The sequence below is a fragment of the Gorilla gorilla genome, chromosome 20, assembly GCF_029281585.2.
Source record: "Gorilla gorilla gorilla isolate KB3781 chromosome 20, NHGRI_mGorGor1-v2.1_pri, whole genome shotgun sequence".
Taxonomy (NCBI): Eukaryota; Metazoa; Chordata; class Mammalia; order Primates; family Hominidae; genus Gorilla; species Gorilla gorilla.
The window spans coordinates 60,711,008-60,725,860 of record NC_073244.2 but is presented as its reverse complement, the minus strand read 5'-3'; the positions used below and the strand labels follow the sequence as shown (position 1 = coordinate 60,725,860).

At 57.8% G+C, this 14,853-nt stretch overlaps 4 protein-coding genes across 4 annotated transcripts; all 4 read right to left on the bottom strand.

Annotated features, from left to right (window-relative positions):
* Positions 1–2,141: 2,141 nt before the first annotated feature.
* On the bottom strand, positions 2,142–3,615 carry LOC101124600 (choriogonadotropin subunit beta 3). The gene is made up of 3 exons (XM_063701999.1): positions 3,229–3,615; positions 2,709–2,876; positions 2,142–2,473 (listed from the first exon to the last, which is right to left on the bottom strand). Exons 1-3 carry the CDS (start codon positions 3,241–3,243, stop codon positions 2,159–2,161), a joined length of 498 nt encoding a protein of 165 aa, XP_063558069.1. The 5' UTR covers positions 3,244–3,615; the 3' UTR covers positions 2,142–2,158.
* A 1,105-nt stretch (positions 3,616–4,720) lies between these two features.
* Positions 4,721–8,258, bottom strand: LOC101133291 (neurotrophin-4-like). Its single transcript, XM_063701195.1, has 2 exons — positions 8,172–8,258; positions 4,721–5,476 (listed from the first exon to the last, which is right to left on the bottom strand). Exons 1-2 carry the CDS (start codon positions 8,256–8,258, stop codon positions 4,721–4,723), a joined length of 843 nt encoding a protein of 280 aa, XP_063557265.1.
* A 538-nt stretch (positions 8,259–8,796) lies between these two features.
* LOC101123748 (choriogonadotropin subunit beta variant 2-like) lies at positions 8,797–9,595 on the bottom strand. The gene is made up of 2 exons (XM_055369994.2): positions 9,347–9,595; positions 8,797–9,111 (listed from the first exon to the last, which is right to left on the bottom strand). Exons 1-2 carry the CDS (start codon positions 9,575–9,577, stop codon positions 8,797–8,799), a joined length of 546 nt encoding a protein of 181 aa, XP_055225969.1. The 5' UTR covers positions 9,578–9,595.
* A 912-nt stretch (positions 9,596–10,507) lies between these two features.
* Positions 10,508–13,276, bottom strand: LOC115931555 (stabilizer of axonemal microtubules 3-like). Its single transcript, XM_063701194.1, has 5 exons — positions 13,121–13,276; positions 12,655–12,816; positions 11,630–11,757; positions 11,364–11,466; positions 10,508–11,170 (listed from the first exon to the last, which is right to left on the bottom strand). The coding sequence occupies exons 1-5, from the start codon at positions 13,274–13,276 to the stop codon at positions 10,508–10,510; spliced, it is 1,212 nt and encodes a 403-aa protein (XP_063557264.1).
* Positions 13,277–14,853: the final 1,577 nt, after the last annotated feature.

The window sequence follows — 14,853 nt, the reverse complement described above, 5'->3', positions numbered from 1 at the left end:
TCGAGACCAGCCTGGCCAACATGGTGAATCCCTGTCTCTACTAAAAAAAAAAAAAAAATTAGCTGGGTGTGGTGGTGCGCGCCTGTAGTCCCAGCTACTCAGGAAGCTGAGGCAGGAGAATCGCTTGAACCCGGGAAGCATAGGTGCAGTGAGCCGAGATCACGCCACTGCACTCCAGCCTGGGTGACAGGGCGCGACTCTGTCTCAAAAAAAAAAATAAATTAATTAAATAAAATAAAAATAAAAATAGAAAATAGTCAACTACTATTACTCAATAGCAACAGATGGTAAAATACAGGCTCAGAGAAATTAATGTAGCCGGGCGCGGTGGCTCAAGCCTGTAATCCCAGCACTTTGGGAGGCCAAGGCGGGTGGATCACGAGGTCAGGAGATCGAGACCATCCTGGCTAACACGGTGAAACCCCGTCTCTACTAAAAATACGAAAAAAATTAACCGGGCGTGGTGGCAGGCGCTTGTAGTCCCAGCTACTCGGGAGGCTGGGGCAGGAGAATGGCGTGAACCCGGCAGGCGGAGCTTCCAGTGAGCAGAGATCGTACCACTGCACTCTAGCCTGGGCGACAGAGTGAGACTCCGTCTCAAAAAAAAAAAAAAAAAAGAAATTAATGATTTGTGCCTGGTCACACAGCCAACAAATGGCAGAGATGGGACTTCAACTCTGGGCAACTGCACTCTGCCATCCTTCCTGTAGAACTCTGAGGAACTGAGAGTCTTGCATCTTGGAGGATGTTCCAATCAATTTTTTTTTTTTTTTTTGAGAGGGAGTCTCGTTCTGTTGTTGAGACTGGACTGCAGTGGCGCGATCTCGGCTCACTGCAAGATCCGCCTCCCGGGTTCCTGCCATTCTCCTGCCTCGGCCTCCCAAGTAGCTGGGACTGCAGGCGCCCACCAGGACGCCTGGCTAATTTGTTGTATTTTTTAGTAGAGACGGGGTTTCCCCGTGTTAGCCAGGATAGTCTTGATCTCCTGACTTTGTGATCCGCCCATCTCGGCTTCCCAAAGTGCTGGGATTACAGGCATGAACCACTGCGCCAGGCCCAATTTTGTTTGTTTGTTTTGTTTTGTTTTGTTGTTTTGGGAAAGGGTGGCGTGGAGAAGACTGGGAAACAACCAGTGGTCACCAGAGCTGTAGCACCTCCTCCACCTCGGAGCTCTGGGGCTGGGAACCCCAGGCTTCGGGGGCCACTGTGGAGGACGCAGGTGGCCCCCTCTTTCCTGACATCTCAGGAGAGGGAGCAGCAACCGGTTAGGGGAAGAAAAGAACAGGAAGGTTATACAGCCAGGTGGGGAAGGGGCCAACTCCCTGAAAAACCCCTTCCCAGAGTTCCTCTTCAAGCACAGGGTACCCAAGAGTCAAGGCCCCGCCCCTTTCCAGAGGCCCCTTTTCTACTTAGGTGACGGCTCCTGGCTGGGATGGGAGGTAGATGGACCGGGGGGTTGGGGGAGGGGGGAGGAGGGGAAGGGAGAGGCAGTGGATGAAGGAGAATGGAAGAGATGACATCCCCCTCGGCCCATTCATCCCATTCAGGTCCCCAAGCCCCCACCTGCACTGCCAGTGCCAACCTCAGAGGGAGGAAGAGGGAGCTCGGCTTAGAATGCTGAGGCCCTTCCCCCTGGGCCACACCAATCGTGTGGCCTTCCTTCTCCCCACGGAAGGCCAGACCATGGACACCTCCTGAGCTGGATGTCATCCCCCATCTTCACTCTGTTTTCTTTTTCTTTCTTTCTTTCTTTCTTTGTTTTTTTTTTTTTGAGATGGAGTCTCGCTCTGTCGTGCAGGCTGGAGTGCAGTGGCGCGATCTCTGCTCACTGCAACCTCCCACTCCCAGGTTCACTGCATTCTCCTGCAAGCGCCCGCCACCAAGCCCGGATAACTTTTCGTATTTTTAGTAGAGACGGGGTTTCACCGTGTTATCCAGGATGGTCTCGATCTCCTGACCTCATGATCCGCCTGCCTCGGCCTCGTAAAGTGGTGGGATTACAGGCGTGAGCCACCGCGCCCAGCCGTCCACCTTGTTTTCTACCAGAGTTCTGATACCGTGACTCTATAAAATGGTTTGGAAGCTGGACCCAATCTGTGTGTGTGTGGTTGCCCTGAGCCCACAGAAAGACACCTCCAGAGTGCGGATTGAGAAGCTTTTATTGTGGGAGGATCGGGGTGTCTGAGGGCCCCGGGAGTCGGGATGGACTTGGAAGGCTGGGGGGAGGGGCCTTTGAGGAAGAGGAGGCCTGGAAGCGGGGGTCATCACAGGTCAAGGGGTGGTCCTTGGGACCCCCGCAGTCAGTGGTGCTGCGGCGGCAGAGTGCACATTGACAGCTGAGAGCCACGGCGTAGGAGACCACGGGGTTCACGCCGCGCGGGCAGCCAGGGAGCCGGATGGACTCGAAGCGCACATCGCGGTAGTTGCACACCACCTGAGGCAGGGCCGGCAGGACCCCCTGCAGCACGCGGGTCTGGAAGCCGTGTGAGTGGGGGAATGAGCATGTGCCTGGGGCCAGCGCCTCAGCTGAGCTCCCCAGCTGCCCCCACAGGTCTCAGACTCAGGAGTCCAGGAAGCCCTCTGTTCCTGCCCTCCCACACCCCATTCCGCAGCCCCTGACCAGAGAGGCAGACCACCCTTCCTCCCCCGCTGCCTCTGTGGGTCTGGCCCTGAGGTGGCAGCACCTGCCCCAGCCCCGGGCAGCTCACCATGGTGGGGCAGTAGCCGGCACAGATGGTGGTGTTGACGGTGATGCACACGGGGCAGCCCTCCTTCTCGACAGCCAGGGTGGCATTGATGGGGCGGCACCGTGGCCGAAGCGGCTCCTTGGATGCCCATGTCCCGCCCATGCTCAGCAGCAGCAGCAGCAGCAGCCCCTGGGGCAAGGACACTGCTTCACCCGGGTCTGAGACCGCAGCCCCGAGTCCTGGCCTTCCCATCCCGCGTGGTACACCACCCACAAAGACCCAGAGACCCTTCCCAGCATCTCCTATCCAGGACCCACCACCCGGACACCTGCCTTTCAGAGCCCACCCCACAGCCCGAGGGACCTGAGATACCCCAACAGTTCAGATCCCCACCCTCAGGAACTGCCCCACCTGAAGCTTACTGGGGGTCACGCTCCTCCAGAAAGAGGCCTCCTTCCAGAGCTCACACTGGTCTGCCCCTTCTCATGCCAGTGATTGCCTGGAAGGAGGTGGAAGGTGCCCAGGGGCCCTGCAGTCTTACCTGGAACATCTCCATCCTTGGTGCGTCCCCTGCCTCGTGTACCTGGCTTTATACCTCGGGGTTGTGGGGGCGGGAAGGCCACCAGGAGGTTGTAGGATGCTGGGGTGAGCTCTACACTAACCCTTCGGGGGGTGAGAGGTAGACAAGGCCAGGGGGGCGCAGGAGTGGCTCAGCGGAGCGCCCCAGTCCTCTCCCCTCGGTGGTCCAGCGCCAAGGGTGAGGCGGAGACCACAGTGAAGTGACCTCAGAGACTCAGTCGTGGAGTGCTAGGGAGTAGTCGAGGCTGGAGGCACAGGGAGTAGGGTGCAGGAAGGCCTGACTCTGCCTATGGTGGGGTCTTGGAAGCCAGGAGGAGGCCGTGACCCGAGTAAAGTGCTGGACTGAAGCCTCAACCCTCCTCTACTTGAGGCTTTCCTGCACCACAGTCCAACCTCCCAGGAGGGGCACGGCTTCGGACTTAGCTTCTGCCCAATGAGAGAGGGCCTCCCCGTGACTGGGCTGCCAGGTTAGCCACTTGACCCTGGTGCCCCCAACGAGGGATTCAGCCCGAGCCCCACCTCTCCCTTAGGAACCTCCGCCCACTCTACCCTCAAGCCAGGGTGCCCGGAGCGCTCCCCGGAAATGCGTGTGCTTCAGGTGATTTAACTGATTATTGAATAGGCCCGCAGGAGGTGTGTCCTGCCCCCGAGGCCGCAGCCTCGGAGGACATTATCTGGACTTAGTCCCTTTCCCGCGATGCCATCAAGCTGGACAATTTTAAGGTCTGTTTCTTTCCCAATGTCGGGTATAGGTTGGCACAGGGAAGAGGGCTAGAAACCTGACTTGAGCTCCCCGCCCAGGGCTGAACTCTCCAGCATCCTGATCGCTTCTCATTCAACCTTGCTTATACTCCCCGTGTGATCGGTAGCTCTTTATCTCAAAACAGAACATTCGAAGCCAACCCCTGCCTGCTCTCACCAAGTAAGATTTCTCATTTGAACCCCAGCTCCCAGATACTTAAAGGCCTTCCGTAGACCATGTCCTCAAGGTCCCCTGGCCATCTGCTTGCATGTTCCAGTTTCTCTCCTCCCCCATGCACATCGTGAAATGTGCCTTCCCACTCCCCAGGATGAGCAAGGTGGTGTCCTCTGTGACTGAGCAGTCAGCAGCTTAACACCAAAGGTCACCAATGATCAAATCCATGAGAGATGATCCGAGGAGTTATGTATTAGGGCTACGAAAGAGTAAACACTCAGTAAATAGTGGCCATTATTATCATCATCATCATCATGATTACTCTCAATTTCCCCCTGGAGAACTCGTATTCAACCTTCAAAACCCCATGTGGTGGCACCCATCCTGCAGTGATTGCGCTCAAATTCAGAGAGTTGTGATTTTGTGATGATTTGATGAGTTCCCCAACTGGGGTCCGTAGAGCAGCTGGGCCAACCCTGAGGTCTCTCAGCATCCAGCTCTGTTCTTTTTCTGCCTGACCAGTTCGTGGGTATAAGTCTCAGGCCCGGCCAGTCCGGCTGAGGAGTGTGCAGACACAGGCAGTGCCACTTTGAATCCATCGCCAGTCCACACAGCCCTGGGCATCAGCGGTCAATGCCCGCACATAGGACTGCTTGGCCTTGCACTCAGACACCCAGTGCCCCCCGGTCCACACCCCGGCGGCAGCCCCTCCACCTACCCCTGGGCCACCTTCCTCAGAGTTATCGGCCTCGAAGCAGGTGACAAAGAAGTGTTGGAGGAGGGAACTGCCGCCAGCTGCAGGCACCTCGCCCAACACCTCCACCTCGAGCACAACCAAGTCCACAGCGGTCCAGGGGTCTGTCACCCAGCCAGTGACTGCATCGCACACGGCCAGCTCACCCTGATGACTCGCCGGCGAAGTATCGCTGACCCCTCGCTGGCTGCGGTTGGCCCGGGTGCCTGCTGACTCCCAAAAGGCCCCAGTCTCCAGCAGGAAGAGCAGAGGGGGCCCGGCAGCGGCACCCCTAGACAGGACCACTCGGGGGAAAAGAAGGTCCCACTTCAGATCAGGAAAAGGTGACAGTGCCGAGGGTGGGGTTAGGACCCCATTGACACAGTGGGGAGGAAGAAAATGAGGGGGATGCAGAGGGAGCCTGGGGGAGCGGGAGCATCTCTCAGAGCACATGGAAACAGGGAAAAGGAGGCTGGGATTAGAGAAGAGGATAAACACTTCAGTGGGGACAGAAGTTTGGAACCCCAGGGGAGGCTTGCCTGCCAGGATTATGGGGAAGCCCTTGCTCTAGAAGTTTGGGGGACTCCATGTACAGGACTTGCATCACACCCAACTTGTAGATTAATAATAAATATTCAACAACTACAGGTCAGGCACTATGGCTCACACCTGTAATCCCAGCACTTTGGGAGGCTGAGGCGGGTGGATGACTTGAGGTCAGGAGTTCGAGAGCAGCCTGGCCAACATTGTGAAACAACATCTCTACTGTTAATACCAAAAGTAGCCAGGCATGGTGCTGCACGCCTGTGATCTCAGCTACTCGGGAGGCTGAGGCAGGAGAATCGCTTGAACCCGGGAGGGCCGAGATTGCAATGAGCCAAGATAGTGTCACTGCACTTCCGCCTGGACAACACAGTGAGACTCTGTCTCAAAAAAAATAAATAAATAAGGCCGGGCATGGTGGCTCACAGTTGTAATCTCAGCACTGGGCGGATCAGCTGCAGTGGGCGGATCAGCTGAGGTGAGGAGTTCCAGACCAGCCTGACCAACATGGAGAAACCGCACCTCTACTAAAAATACAAAATATCCTCGGGCATGGTGGTGCATACTTATAATGCCAGGTACTTGGGAGGCTAAGGCAGGAAAATCGCTTGATCCCAGGAGGCGGATTTTGAAGTGAGCCAAGATCGCGCCATTGCACTTCAGCTTGAGCAACAAAAACAAAGCTCCATCTGAAAAAAATAATAATAATAATCATAAAATAAAGATAAAAATTGTTCGGCCGGGCGCAGTGTCTCATGCCTGCAATCCCAGCACTATGGGATGCCGAGGCGGGTGTGTCACCTGAGGTCAGGACTTTGAGACTAGCCTGGCCAACGTGGTGAAACGCTGTGTCTACTAAAAAAATTACAAAAATTAGCTGGGTGTGGTGGTGCACGCCTGTAGTCCCAGCTGCTCGGGAGGCTGAGACAGGTGAATTGCTTGAACCCGGGAAGCATAGGCGCAGTGAGCCAAGATCGCGCCACTGCACTCCAGCCTGGGTGACAGGGCGAGACTCCGTCTCAAAAAAAAAAAAAAAAAAAAGAAAAGCTGAAATAAAAATAAAAATAGAAAATTGTCAACTACTATTACTCAATAGCAACAGATGGTAAAATACAGGCTCAGAGAAATTAATGCTTTGTGCCTGGTCACATAGCCAGCAAATGGCAGAGATGGGAGTTCACCTCTGGGCAACCGCACTCTGCAATCCTTCCCGTACAACTCTGAGGAACTGAGAGTCTTGCATCTTGGAGGATGTTCCAACAACTTTTTTTTTTTTTTTTTTTTTGAGGTGGAGTCTCACTCTCTCACCCAGACTGGACTGCGGTGGCTCGATCTCGGCTCACTGCAAGCTCTGCCTCCCGGGTTCAAGCCATTATCCTGCCTCAGCCTCCCGAGTAGCTGGGACTGCAGGTGCCTGCCACCACGCCTGGCTAATTTTTTGTATTTTTTAGTAGAGACGGGGTTTCCCCGTGTTAGCCAGGATGGTCTTGATCTGCTGACCCTGTGATCTGCCCACCTCGGCCTCCCAAAGTGCTGGGATTACAGGCATGAGCCACTGCACCAGGCCCAATTCTTTTTTGTTTGTTTATTTTGTTTTGTTTTGTTTTGTTGTTGTTTTTTTTTGAAACAGAGTCTCACTCTGTCTGGCCAGGCTGCAGTACAGTGGCACAATCCTGGCTCACTGTAACGCCTGTCTCCTGGTTTCAAGCGATTCTCCTGCCTCAGCCTTCTGAGTAACTGGAATTACAAGCGCCTGCCACTGTGCCCCGCTAATTTTTGTATTTTTAGTAGAGATGCAGTTTCACGACATTGGCCAGACTGGTCTCAAACTCCCAACCTCCAGTGATACTCCTGCCCTGGCCTCCCAGAGTGCTGGGATTATAGGGGTGAGACACCACGCCTGACCCCAAACAAATTGCTTTAAGACGAGGTCTCCCAATGTTTCCCACTGCACTTGAACTCCTGGGCTCAAGCAATCCTCCTGCTGTGGCTCCTGAGTAGCTGGGACTACAGACTCAAGCCACCACGCCTGGCCACATTCCACAATTTAGAGAAAGTCCACAACCTGGAATCCTAGGGAGACCCTGATTCACCTCAAAACTGCCACTAAGGAGGTAAAACGCTGCCCCTCTGAGGCAGGCTTCAGTTTCCCTGTGTGTGAAATTGACGTGGCACTGGGAGAGGCTGGTGGAGGCGCGGATTTTGCAGTTTCCCTACAACATTCTGGAAGCCTGTGGTTCTGGGAAAGGGTGGCGTGGAGAAGACTGGGAAACAACCAGTGGTCACCAGAGCTGTAGCACCTCCTCCACCTCGGAGCTCTGGGGCTGGGAACCCCAGGCTTCGGGGCCCCTGTGGAGGACGCAGGTGGCCCCCTCTTTCCTGACATCTCAGGAGAGGGAGGGACAACCGGCTAGGGGAAGAAAAGCACAGGAAGGTTATACAGCCAGATGGGGAAGGGGCCAAATCCCTGAACAACCCCTTCCCAGAGTTCCTCTTCAAGTGCAGGGTACCCGAGAGTCAAGGCCCTGCCCCCTTTCCAGAGGCCCCTTTTCTACCCAGGTGACGGGTGCTAGCTGGGATAGGAGGCAGATGGACGGAGGGGAGGCGGGGTGGAGGGGAAGGGAGAGGCGGTGGATGAAGGAGAATGGAAGAGATGACATCCCCCTCGGCCCATTCATCCCATTCAGGTCCCCAAGCCGCCCCCCACCCGCACCTGCACTGCCAGTGCCAACGTCAGAGGGAGGAAGAGGGAGCTTGGCTTAGAAGGCTGAGGCCCTGCCCCCTGGGCCACACCGATCATGTGGCCTTCCTTCTCCCCACAGAAGGCCAGACCATGGACACTTCCTGAGCTGGATGTCATCCCCCATCTTCACTCTGTTTTCTTTTTCTTTCTTTCTTTCTTTTTTTTTTTTTTTTTTTTTTTGAGACGGAGTCTTGCTCTGTCATGCGGGCTGGAGCGTAGTGGTGCGATCTCGGCTCACTGCAAGCTCCCCCTCCCAGGTTCACTCCACTCTCCTGCCTCAGCCTCCCAAGTAGCTTGGACTGCAAGCGCCCGCCACCAAGCCTGGATAAGTTTTCGTATTTTTAGTAGAGATGGGGTCTCACCGTGTTAGCCAGGATGGTCTCGATCTCCTGACCTCATGATCCGCCCGCCTCAGCCTCCCAAAGTGGTGGGATTACAGGCGTGAGCCACCGCGCCCAGCCGTCCACCTTGTTTTCTACCAGAGTTCTGTACTGTGACTCTGTATAAAATGGTTTGGAAGCTGGACCCACCCTGTGTGTGTGTGGTTGCCCTGAGCCCACAGAAAGACACCTCCAGAGTGCGGATTGAGAAGCCTTTATTGTGGGAGGATCGGGGTGTCCGAGGGCCCCGGGAGTCGGGATGGACTTGGAAGGCTGGGGGGAGGGGCCTTTGAGGAAGAGGAGGCCTGGAAGCGGGGGTCATCACAGGTCAAGGGGTGGTCCTTGGGACCCCCGCAGTCAGTGGTGCTGCGGCGGCAGCGTGCACATTGACAGCTGAGAGCCACGGCGTAGGAGACCACGGGGTTCACGCCGCGCGGGCAGCCAGGGAGCCGGATGGACTCGAAGCGCACATCGCGGTAGTTGCACACCACCTGAGGCAGGGGCGGCAGGACCCCCTGCAGCACGCGGGTCTGGAAGCCGTGTGAGTGGGGGAATGAGCATGTGCCTGGGGCCAGCGCCTCAGCTGAGCTCCCCAGCTGCCCCCACAGGTCTCAGACTCAGGGGTCCAGGAAGCCCTCTGTTCCTGCCCTCCCACACCCCATTCTGCAGCCCTTGACCAGAGAGGCCGACCACCCTTCCTCCCCGGCTGCCTCTGTGGGTCTGGCCCTGAGGTGGCAGCAGCCGCCCCGGCCCGGGGCAGCTCACCATGGTGGGGCAGTAGCCGGCACAGATGGTGGTGTTGACGGTGATGCACACGGGGCAGCCCTCCTTCTCGACAGCCAGGGTGGCATTGATGGGGCGGCACCGTGGCCGAAGGGTCTCCCTGGATGCCCATGCCCCGCCCATGCTTAGCAGCAGCAACAGCAGCAGCCCCTGGGACAAGGACACTGCTTCACCCGGGTCTGAGACCACAGCCCCGAGTCCTGGCCTTCCCATCCCGCGTGGTACACCACCCACAAAGACCCAGAGACCCTTCCCGGCATCTCCTATTCAGGACCCACCACCCGGACACCTGCCTTTCAGAGCCCATCCCACAGCCCAGAGGACCTGAGATGCCCCAACATTTCAGATCCCCACCCTCAGGAACTGCCCCACCTGAAGCTTACTGGGGGTCACGCTCCTCCAGAAAGAGGCCTCCTTCCACAGCTCACACGGGTCTGCCCCTTCTCATGCCAGTGATGGCCTGGAAGGAGGTGGAAGGTGCCCAGGGCCCTGCAGTCTTACCTGGAACATCTCCATCCTTGGTGCGTCCCCTGCCTCGTGTACCTGGCTTTATACCTCGGGGTTGTGGGGGCAGCAAGGCCACCAGGTGGTTGTAGGATCCTGGGGTGAGCTCGACACTAACCCCTCGGGGGGCGAGAGGTAGACAAGGCCAGGGGGGCGCAGGAGTGGCTCAGCGGAGCGCCCCAGTCCTCTCCCCTCAGTGGTCTAGCGCCAAGGATGAGGCAGAGACCACGGTGTAGTGACCTCAGAGACTCAGTCGTCGAGTGCTAGGGACTAGTCGAGTCTGGAGGCACAGGGAGTAGGGTGTAGGAAGGCCTGACTCTGCCTATGGTGGGGTCTTGGGAACCAGGAGGAGGCCGTGACCCGAGAAAGGTGCTGGACTGAAGCCTCCACTCTCCTCTACTTGAGCCATTCCTGCACCACAGTCCAACCTAACAGGAGGGGCGCTGCTTGGGACTTAGCTTCTGCCCAGTGAGAGAGGGTCTCCCCGTGACTGGGCTGCCAGGGAAGCCACTTGACCCAGATGCTTCCCAACGAGGGATTCAGCCCGAGCCCCACCTCTCCCTTAGGAACCTCCGCCCACCCTACCCTCAAGCCAGGATGCCCGGAGCGGTCCCCGGAAATGCGTGTGCTTCAGGTGATTTAACTGATTATTGAATAGGCCCGCAGGGGGTGTGTCCTGCCCGCAGGGCCACAGCCTCGGAGGACATTATCTGGACTTAGTTCCTTCCCCGCGATCCAGCCGCAGCCGAGTGGGCGTGTCTGGGCTAGTCCTGTCCCCACACTGCGGATAGACTTAATGAGTGCGAGCCCACCTAGGTCCGGACACCGCGTAGTGAGCGGCTGTCCAGAGCTCTGCTCCGCCCCCACGCCAGGGGCCGTGTCTGGGGTGGGGCTGGCCGGGCAGGCTCCCACTAGCCCCGGCTTCCAGCGGCCTGAGCGGGAGTTCTCGGTGCTGTAGGCTTTCGGGACGCTGTGTATGCCCGGCAGGGGCTTCCAGTGGGGGCCACCCCAAGTCGCCTCCAGCGGGCGGAAGCGGTCGAGCCGGCGGAGCTGGTGCAGCGAGGAGCTGTAGGTTTTCTGAGCCGGAGACATGGCCCCGCCGTGCGGCGCTCGAGGCGGCCTGGAGGAGCGCGGACAGGGCGGCCGCTGCGGGCCGTGGCTCCAGACCTGGGGCGTCTCTTCCAAGCTCCAGTAGGTCAGGGAGTCCTTGCGGGGGTATCCGGACAGCTCCGTCCCGTGGGAGCAGGGCGGGATGGTGAGGATACAGCTGGATCCTTGGGGACGAGTTTCAGACCTCGGGATCTAAGGAGTCTGCACATTCAAACTCCTGCATTTCCAGGCGAGCACCCCTTAGGAAGGACGCGACCGGGCACGCGTTGCCTGCGTTCCTGGGTCCTCGAGGTACTTAACGTCCTGGAAACTGAGCTTTCGCATCCTAGGGAAGTAAAAGGGGACTTTCGCTTCCTTGGGAAGGAGTATCTGGGGGCTCAAGTACCGAAGGAGGCCGTGCCCTCAGATCCGGAATCCCCTCGAGCCGCTGTGCAGGCTTCCTGTCCCTACCGCGGTTCCTGAGAGGTGACACTAAGGACTCCTGGGTGCTAAAAGAGGGAGGGGCTGGGGTCTGAACTGTGGTTGTTGCTGCTCTAGGAGTCGAGACTGAGACCACCGGGTCAGGGAATGGGAGCCAGCCCAGGGGCTCGGCGTGCACCGACCACGGCTGGGGCTAGGCAGGAGGCGGTGCCGAGCGAGAGCCCGGCTTACTTGGGATAGAACCGAAAGTCCCGCGCCGAGGTGGTCAGATAGAGCTGGCGGCGGTTCAGGACGCCGTGGTCGGATACTGTGAAAGGCCGGCCAGACAGCGCGGGGTTCTTCGTGCAGGCGATTAGAGCCTGAGCAAGATTGGGGGAGGAGGCATACCCAAGACATAGATTTCATACCCCATCCCAAGCCCTGGGTCCCGAGTTCAGAATCCCTCTCCTTCGGCCTCGACAGCCATGACGGCCACGGCCCTCACAGCCCGCCCCAGGGTCAGAGCCCTTCCTGCCACCCACGCCAGGGAACTTCAGCTTCCTTCCTCATACCCGAACCCTTCCCAACCTCACCTCCCTAAATGCAAGCCCTCCTGCTGGTCAAGGAACTCAAATCCAGGCCCCCAGCCACCACAAAACCCCCCCGGTTCTGCCCCCGGTCTCAAGCCTTCTTGGTGTGGCCACTGGAGCTGAGCTGCATCTTGGGCAACAACTCCAGGTTACCTCTCCTAACTCCCACCCGACCACGTCTCAGAATATTCTAGTCTCCGCCCCACCCACAGCCCGCCGTCTAGCTCCATAGCAGCTTAGGAGCCCTGAAGGTGAGTTTCCAGCCCCTGGTCCTTCTGGCCTGGCCTGGATGCCCAGCCCTTCCTCCGGCTCCTCTAACCTCCCGATCCCGCCCCAGACCCTTTAGCCACGCCCCAAAGCTGTGATTTCCTTCTGGCCCCGCCCCAGGCTCCCGGAGCTCCGCCGGTCTCGCCAGCGCCGGCTTCCCCCCAGCCACCTGGGAAGGCCCCCCGCGGTGGTGGTCCGAGAGTTGTGAGGGGCTGGGGCCCGACGTATTTAGGGGCGCGCGCGTCCGGGCCGGGAGAGCAAGTGTACTGCGCCCTCGTCTCGCTGCTCTGGTACTTTGTGGTCAGTAGGAGGGTTCAGCTGCGGTGTCTGAGCTGCGGAAAGGCAACCCAGAGTCTCATGTGAAGGAGCAGGGGACTCAAATGCAGTCCCCCGCAGACTCCGGCACTCCCCAAATCTTACCTCTTCTCCTGAATCCTTGATCCCCACAGTCCGCGTGGGGTCTGCAGGCTCTGGGGCTCTGGGCTGGGCGCAGGGCCCGCCATGGGTCTTGGGCACGTAGGCCGAGCCAGAGGTTGTCTCCCATCTGCTGAGGACCTCGTCGAAAGCCCAGATGCGAGAATCCTGCTTTGCAGTCGGAGGTAGAGGGTCCGCGACCGTGGAATGGAGAGAAGGCGCCGCACATCAGCTAGAAAGACTCAGGAGTCCCTATCACCCCCCACCCCAAACTCTGACCTCTTCCAGTCGGCCCCCAGCCCTTTCCTCTGCAGTCCTTGGCATCCAAATTCCCTGGCGTCTCCTCTCTCAGACCCAGGACTCCAGGACCCTCCTCCTTCAGAGAGGAGTCCAAGCTCCCAATCCCCTTTTCTCAGCCCCCATCTTTCTGGGTCCCCAGGCCCCGCAGGGCTTCAGCCTAGGGTCTGCCCACCTGCACCGTGGGCGGGGGGAAGGGTACGGGTAGGATAATGCCATGGGTAACGTAGCTGCTGGTGAGATGCCAGTTGGGCCAGGATTCAGGCATCTCGGTTGCAGAGATGGAAGACCACGGGGGGCCACAGCGCACAGCCAGGGTGCCACTGGCCATGGTTCCACCCCCTCCCTGTAGCCAAGCAGGAGCTGGTTTGTTGCTGTTGCCCCAGGTGACAGAACCCGCCCACCCCAATCCAGCCAATGAAAGGCCTGCAGGCACATGGATGGATGGAGTGATTAAGAGACCCAGAGACAGAGCCAGGGACTCCAAGAGGGGCACAGAGAAACACGGAGTGGGGGATGGAGAGTCAGAAAGAGGCGGACAGAAGGGGATGGAGAAGTTCAGGATTTCAGAGACCCAGGGGGTGGGGGAGACAGAGACCCAGAAAGAAGGACAGAGACCTGGGGGTGTCAGAGATACAGACAGAGACCCCTGCACTGCCCCCAGCACCTCAGGACATCCATGAGAAACACCCCCCTTTGCTCCAGGGTCCAGAACCTCCTGGCTGCTTCCTCCCTCTGCCAGGCCTGCCCACCTCGGGGTAACGATTTCCAGACGTCCCCGGGGCTCCCCAACCCTTCCCGCACGTGCTGAAGGAGTCAGCGCTGGTGTCAGCTGTCCTGCCTGCCTTTGATTTGGTTGAAAACTTCCACCTGGGTAGGCTGGGTGGGGAAAGAGAAAGGGATCTAGAGAGAAGTGCACAGGGACATAGCGAAAAAGATGGGCTTTGATGAGTGAGGAATAAATACAAGAAAGGGGAGAAACGGGGAGGAAGAAAGAGACCACGATGGAAAGGGAGCTATTAGTACTACCCAGAGGCGAGAGACACTGGAAGTTAGAGACAGAGATGAAGGTGGCAAAAACCACCAAAGTCACAGATGGAAAACAAGGAGACGTAGAAACTGAGGCAGCCACGCCCCACCCTGCCCAGGGGCCTGGTCTGTATAGATGCGGGGAGAAGTTGCCTATGTCCTTTGCTCAAAGCTGGACCTAAGAGAGAGAGAGAGAGAGAGTTGGTGGGGCGATGGGTAACATGTGAAAGGCTATTGTGAAGGCCTGTGGTCTGTCCCTGGCTTCCCTTGTCACTTCTTCACTATAAACAGCTTTTGATCACCGGGCGCAGTGGCTCATGCCCGTAATCCCAGCACTTTGGGAGGCCGAGGCATGCGGATCACTTGAGGTCAGGAGTTTGAGACCAGCCTGGCCAACATGGCGAAACCCTGTCTCTACCAAAAAATACAAAAAGTAGCCGGGCGTGGTGGCGCACACCTGTAATCCCAACTAAGGCAGAAGAATCACTTCAACCCGGGAGGTGAAGGCTGCAGTGAGCTCAGATCACACCACTGCACTCCAGCCTGGGTGGTGACAGAGCGAGACTCCATCTCAAAAAAAAAACAAAAAAACAAAAAAAAACAAGCTTTTAGTCAAGGCCTCTGACTCCTCAACCCCCGTTATCTCATCCTACCAGCCCATTCTTCAGACAAGGAAAACTGAGGCTACTTTCTGCAGCCAGGCCCAGGATCCCACTTACCCCTCCTCCCCCATTCAGGCTTCTGGGGCCTTTCTGTTGGATTTTGCTGGCCCTACTCAACAGCTCTCAATGGACAGTGACCCCCTGATCCTAGCCAGGGGGCCGATGGGTTAATCATAAACTCATGCCCCACTCAAGCTGGACAAATTTTTTTTCTTTT

Bases quoted from the DNA above. Each gene is read 5' to 3' on its own strand.
- LOC101124600 (XM_063701999.1), bottom strand. The intron at 2,474-2,708 runs GTGAGCTGCCCG...CACGGCTTCCAG, and splicing joins CCGGCTACTGCCCCACCATG to ACCCGCGTGCTGCAGGGGGT.
- LOC101133291 (XM_063701195.1), bottom strand. From the start codon at position 8,258: ATGATCGGTGTGGCCCAGGGGGCAGGGCCTCAGCCTTCTAAGCCAAGC. The intron at 5,477-8,171 runs GTGCGGGTGGGG...TTCTAGAGCAAG, and splicing joins CGTTGGCACTGGCAGTGCAG to GGCTTCCCCATAATCCTGGC.
- LOC101123748 (XM_055369994.2), bottom strand. From the start codon at position 9,577: ATGGGAAGGCCAGGACTCGGGGCTGTGGTCTCAGACCCGGGTGAAGCA. The intron at 9,112-9,346 runs GTGAGCTGCCCC...CACGGCTTCCAG, and splicing joins CCGGCTACTGCCCCACCATG to ACCCGCGTGCTGCAGGGGGT.
- LOC115931555 (XM_063701194.1), bottom strand. From the start codon at position 13,276: ATGGCCAGTGGCACCCTGGCTGTGCGCTGTGGCCCCCCGTGGTCTTCC. The intron at 12,817-13,120 runs GTGGGCAGACCC...ACTGCAAAGCAG, and splicing joins TCCCCCCGCCCACGGTGCAG to GATTCTCGCATCTGGGCTTT. The intron at 11,171-11,363 runs GTACTTGAGCCC...CAGACTCCTTAG, and splicing joins TGAGGGCACGGCCTCCTTCG to ATCCCGAGGTCTGAAACTCG.